This window comes from Chiroxiphia lanceolata, chromosome 8, assembly GCF_009829145.1.
Source record: "Chiroxiphia lanceolata isolate bChiLan1 chromosome 8, bChiLan1.pri, whole genome shotgun sequence".
Classification (NCBI taxonomy): domain Eukaryota; kingdom Metazoa; phylum Chordata; class Aves; order Passeriformes; family Pipridae; genus Chiroxiphia; species Chiroxiphia lanceolata.
Genome location: NC_045644.1, coordinates 11,405,783 through 11,411,782, shown reverse-complemented (window position 1 = coordinate 11,411,782; position 6,000 = coordinate 11,405,783). Strand labels below are relative to the sequence as shown.

General features: G+C 42.9%; 1 protein-coding gene across 7 annotated transcripts in view; it reads right to left on the bottom strand.

Annotated features, from left to right (window-relative positions):
* Positions 1-2,443: 2,443 nt before the first annotated feature.
* LOC116790290 (VPS10 domain-containing receptor SorCS1-like) overlaps positions 2,444-6,000 on the bottom strand; it is a 271,838-nt gene continuing 268,281 nt past the window's right edge. For 4 of the 7 annotated variants that reach the window (XM_032695112.1, XM_032695115.1, XM_032695114.1 and 1 more), the window contains 3 exons: positions 5,693-5,853; positions 4,136-4,254; positions 2,444-2,813 (listed from right to left, as the gene is read on the bottom strand). In XM_032695112.1, coding sequence (XP_032551003.1) covers positions 2,757-2,813; positions 4,136-4,254; positions 5,693-5,853 — 337 coding nt within the window. In that variant the 3' untranslated portion in view covers positions 2,444-2,756. Of the gene's footprint in view, positions 2,814-4,135; positions 4,255-5,684; positions 5,854-6,000 lie in introns of those variants that run through there. The other 3 variants (XM_032695117.1, XM_032695116.1, XM_032695118.1) reach the window with 2 other exon arrangements.

The following is a 6,000-nucleotide window of genomic DNA, read 5'->3' as shown; positions in this document are numbered from 1 at the left end:
CACAGCCTTGGTTGTTGCCGATACTCGAGCCCCAGATACTTGACTATGTGCCAATATAAATTCTTATGCTGAGGTACAAAAAAAGCTGGAGAACTGAACCAAGATCCAGTTACAAGAGGTAGAATGATCTGGTGGTTCCATCCTGACTTGTAAAGCAGAGAAGCCCTGTTTTCTTTCTTTTTTTTCTCAGCAACATGTATCCACTGCCATAAGGCAAGTTGACAGAAACTTCCCAAGCCCCATTTTATTCACATGTAAATTAATCAGTAATGCTATTAATTCAGACCTTCCTTCATCAGTGCTGGCAAAAGTGTATCAAAAAAATATATTTTAAAGGAACCTATCTATAACAGAGACTGTGTATTAAGAAAGATAACCAAGGGCAGGGAACTGCTCTGAGCTCTACCATTGCTTGTTTGTGAACCAGAAAAACAGCATTGCACCTCAGCATCTCACAGCTTCCCCATCTATAAAACGGAGATATTTTATATCCCCAACCCTCACTTTATAAAGCAGTTTAAGGACTGAGAAAGTTACCTTCATATTGGCATCTTGCTTCTAGGGACTATATTTTCAGAAGGACACTTACCACCACCCTCTCCTATTTCTACTGAACACTCCTTTCTTTTTGAAGTAATCAACTTCCTACTGTTTTAATACTGTTAGTGATCCCAGTCAGAAACAGAGAGCTAAAATGAGCAACAAAAACATGGGCCTTCATTTAGAGACATAATCTGTTTAATAAATATGACTGTAAAAGCAATAAACAATAGCAATTATACATTACGCTACATTGTATTTAACGAAAGGGAAAAAGAAGATGAAAAAGTACATCAAAAAAAGTAATTTTAAAATTAGAAATAGTTCCAACACTATAAGAAAACTTTTTGATCGGCTTACTATAAAAATAAGTTGGCTAATGTTGGACTTCAGTGGGGACTATTATACAGTTGTAGCCAAAACTTTCCCATCTTTCTTAAAGCTGTAGTTGCAAAGACAATAGCAAAGCCGTACAAACTGCTGTGTTTCTACTTCAGAGAAACTACAGAAAGAGGCAGAGAACTCTATACTGTGATTATCTTTTAACTACTAGGGGTCTAAATGTTCTTGGTATCATTTTTATTTGCCAGCAAGCAGGTTGATTTAGGTTTGTGCCCAGTTTGTGACAGAGAAATTCAAACCCACCACCACTAAATCCCTGCCCTGGGAATCTGGGCCACACTGATAATGCTGCTTTCTCCTGTTGCCATGTGCAATGTCTACTGAACAAAACCCACCCATATCGGGAATCAAGGTGCCTCCTAATTGTGCCACACTAAATATGAACTGGCCTCTATTTGCCTTCACCTAACAGAGTTAAGCAAGTGTACACTGGTTGCAGTCTTTATCTATTTACACTTCAAACCGAAATCCTGGTGCTAGTTTTACCTGAGTTGGGTTGGAAATCAACCACAGGTTAGGCTTCAGCCAGATACCCAGTGTCTTTGGAGGACTTGTTCGAGGTATGCTAATCCTGCTTTCCTGCTGCTCCCTTGCATAGTCTACCTGAACATGTCCTACAGCCTCATTTCTAGTTGCAGTGTAAGATACAAGCTTAAGTTATTGGTAAGAAATCAAATCTTGTGTAAGAGTGGTCCTGTGGTGCTGAGGCTCAAAATGCATGGCAACAGTTTCAGGCCAAATTCTCTCTCTTCTGCCCAGAGCGGCAGGAGCTTGTCAGCAACTGGGGGTGCTAAGATGGCCATAGGAAACTGTGCATAGACCTTTCCCTGCTCCCTATTCTATGGACAAGGTGTCTTTCAAAAAACTGACAGGCTTTTGGGTGACTCTGAAAATGTAGAGATCTCCTGGAACTTCCTCAGACAAATTCAGCCATTAGCACTACATGGAGCTGAGGGTGTTGCTAGGACTTGGTCTTAGCCAAAACTGAAGGTGTAAGGCTGGTACAAAGTACAGTGTAAGTTCTTGCTGACAATAACCTCCTGCAACTGCAGCATGGACAGACCTCCCTCCCTGCCTGCAATGTATGCTTGTTCTGTTCAAGGTTAGGAGGTAAAGTTATCTTCCCATGGTGCTATCAGTGGGACGCCTTGGTGTGAGTAGGCTAAGAAAGCTGTGTCAGAAAGAGCTTGGCCTCACAGGTGGGACCATCCACACTCAGCCTCCTCACAGCTGTAGGGCATGGGCAGCAGCTGCAGCTAGAGGAATGAAGGGCAGAGTCCAAACAAAGACATAAATCAGACTGACCAAGAGTATTTTCAGCGCCTTTAAACTCCAGTGTGATTTTTTTGTGTGTCCTAGGAAAGTCTGCTAGGGTGTCTAACCCTCCCGCAGCCCAAAGTGCTAAAAGAGCAGTTAAATCTAAAGCCAAGAACCCTAAACACTCCCTCCCACTTCCCTAGTCCTTCTCCCCCCACATCCCAGCCCACCCCTCTCCCTAAAGAAGAGACCCCCATGCATATTCTTGGCCTATATCATTATGAATTTTCTACAAATTAGAGACAGATCAGAAAAAAGAGAGTGAAAGGGTGAGGGGAAGGGCCGTAGGAGTGAATAGTGGTACCAGTTCCTCTCCCCCCACCCCCCACTGAAATTGAACACCTGTACAATGCAGTTCCACTATGATCTCAGTATAATGTCCACATGCACAGGCTTAAAGCTAAAAACCCTTTGTCATCTGAAGAATTAAAAAGTCCAAATGCAGTGAGCTCTCCTCCTTTTTTAGATACAGATATTGGTGTCCTCAATTCAACCATTTACATAGGTAGGGATTTCTTTTGTGCTCTGGGACTCAGCAGCTGTGGAAATACTTCCTGTGGCAAAGAAAGAACAAAATTAGAGTCAGTAAATAACAAGCATATTTAGCCAAGGAAGATGCTTGAAGGTATCACCTTGCTGGCCTTTGGGATTCAACTGCTCCAGACTGACACATTCTTCCCAGAAATGTTTTCTTGTCATTCAAAACACTGAAGGTGATGTCCTGTTCTTTTGCTAATGAAGATGATTCACCCATGTTGAACAGAAGAGGGAGAGGCCAGAGCAGAGGGGTGGAGGGAAGGAGGGGTTGAGGTCCTCAGAGGAAATACGTAACTCATTTGCAATGATAAGGTGCTGGAGATTTCATAAATAACCTTAAGCTTTGCATTTGCTTACATCCAGAAAATAGAAATATGGGGGGGGGGGGCAGGTTATGCTGCCAGAGTTTGGAGAGAAAAATTAAATGATGCAAGGACATTAATTCAGATTCCTCCAAGAAAGTATCCCTGAATGTTAGTCAAAGGTATTCTAAAAAACTGATTTCTGAACAAGCATACAAAAGAGAAACACCCAATTACAGTCCTGCTCTGTTTTCCCAAAAGAAAGAAAACTCATTAAAAAAGAAATTGCTGATTTCCAGAAACAGATGAGGTTGTTGTATAGGAGAGTGAAGAGCCTTTGCACTTTCTATTCTGTTCACATCTAGGTCCAGACCTCTTCATTTTTGTCAATGAGCTGGGATTCAGTTTTCTCATTCATCTTACTGACAGGATAGAAAAATGCTCTTAGGAAGTTTGGTGGACTGATTCCTTTTGATACATAATTGAGTCTATGTATCCCACACATTTAACTTTTGTGCTCGTTACTGCAATTACAGGTGCAAAACAAGAGTTGTAAAAAGCCAATTTCTGGTTCAATAGTGTCCAGTAACACAGCTGAGAAACGCATAAAATTCTGGCTATTGTAGAAAGCCAGAAATTCTATAGCTGCACCAATTGAAAACCTACCCCCAAAGTTGGCTTTTGACTTCTCTTTATCTAGAGGCTCCAAGGGTTTAAACTCCCAACACCAGCAAAAGCAGTTTCAAAGGAACCTTGAACAGAGCTAGCAGGTTACTGACACTTGCTGCTTCAATCTGAATGACCCATGAAAACATATTTTTCCCTGCTCCTGGAAGAGCATGAACCATCACCATCACATTTTTTTAGAAAGGGGAAGCTCAAAGCCCATCTGCCTGTAGAAAGAGAGTTCCTGACTTGAAATTGGGTGTTTCTCCCTTAGCATCTTACATCAATTTTGCCTTGGAGATTTCTGGGGAAAACAAACAAACAAACAAACAAAAAAATGTAAAAAAGAATAGTTAAAGTTTAGGACCCACCGCTCCGGGTCTTGGCTTGAAACCTCTTGGTGATCCACAAGCTTTTTGGAAGTCCTCTGTCCAGACTACCTTGGTTGCATTTCCTTTCCTTGGGTTCTGGACTGTGGCCTGGGGTTGCTCTGTATGGGGAATACCACATGGGAAGGTTGGTCCCTCACTCTGTCCTGTGTTCTGGTAAGCAGGGATGTCCAGGTCTGCTGATGAATAGCTGCTTAAAAGCTTTTAATAGCTACAAGATCTCCTTAGTGAACAGGTGAGGAGAGATCAGTATTGACTGCAGTGGAGCTTCCAGCTTAGACACAGTTTCATCAACGCTCGCTCTTCTTTTTTCTCCCAGGTTGTTTCACAGGCCACAATCTTAGGATATCAAATTCTCTCCTTTAATTGCCCTTTTCCTTGCTCCTCTCTATAGTAGGTATGACTCCAAACCTACTTTAGCAAGCACTCCCATACATTTTAGGGAATCCTCAGGTGAGATCTAAGGTTTATTTAAGCTGATGAATTTGTGGAAATAGGGGATCTCAGTTACAACTATGCTTCACTTCTGTCTAAGTTACAGAATCACAGAATGGTTGGGGTTGGAGTAGACCTCTGGAAAACATCTAGTCTAACCCCTGTGCTAAAACAAGCTCACCCAAAGCAGGTTGCACAGGATCGTGGCCAGGAGAGTTTTTAATATCTCCAGAGGAGACGCCACAACATCTCTGGGCAGCCTTTTCCCTTTAATTCCTCTAAAATAGCTCCGTGTCCTTATTTGCAGGGGTCCTGCACTGTACCTCTGGGCTGGGCCTGCAGAACTATCACATCACGATAGTGAAGCTGAGCAATGCCCAAGCAACACTGGCTTTAGCAGAACATGTCTGAAACCTCCCTGCTCCATCCCAACACTTCTAATGTAGTCAGAATAACAGAGAACATATGAGCAAATGGGTGACCGATCCTAGAATGCCCTCTCCAAGTCTGTTCACTTTAGGTCCTGCTTCTGGAAATACTCAACCACAGAGGTCTTGGGAGAAATCAGCCTGAGGGCAAACCCAGATGTCCAATGCTGAGATCCCAGGTTTTGCTCAATTTATCTGTGAACCAGCCAGACTAGCATTGCTGCTGGCAACAAGGTCTGGCACAGCACAAAGATCCCAGCAGTCAAAACATCAATAAACATTTAGCTTTTAGATATGACTTACCAAATCACCTGCTCACCTCCGTGTTCCAGGTGAGGGTGGCTGAAGTCCTTCTGGATGTGGAGCTTAGCCCCACAACTATATCAGCCCCAGCAAAATAAATTACATTGCCAGCAGGATTTTTTGAGAAGGGGAGGGGATCTATGTAGAGCAACTAGGAGAGAGAAAAAGTCTAAAGTTGTTCCCCTCCCTTTCATCATATGGCAGTGAGGGAGAGGGAAGAGTTAGCAAGGTTTCCTGTAGCAAAACTAATGTTGCAGCAGAAGAGGATGGGAGGAGGATTGTGCAGGAATACGGGAAGGGAGGAGGCTGAGAAAAAGGTTAGCCAATTATAAGTCAGAGTCTGACCAGCTGCAGGATGCTGCAAGTTATTTACCTATGGGGTGGACTTCCAACTTCTCATCTACTAGTTGCTCATGGCTCATCAGCTCACTCTGAGGGACATTAGGTATGCTTTCCCTCTGACTGACTGGACTGACCATCTCTTGATCTTTTTCATTCTGCATCTGTGCATATATATTAAGGCCGGGAATCTTCCTAAAACATTAACAGAAACCATCATTGTGTGGTATCTGGTAGATGATGTAGCATCAGCTTTTACAAACCAAGAAACAACTCACTCGGAAAAAGAAAACCCAGCAAAACAAACCCCAAACGCCTCAGTGAAAGGCAGCGATGGTGAGA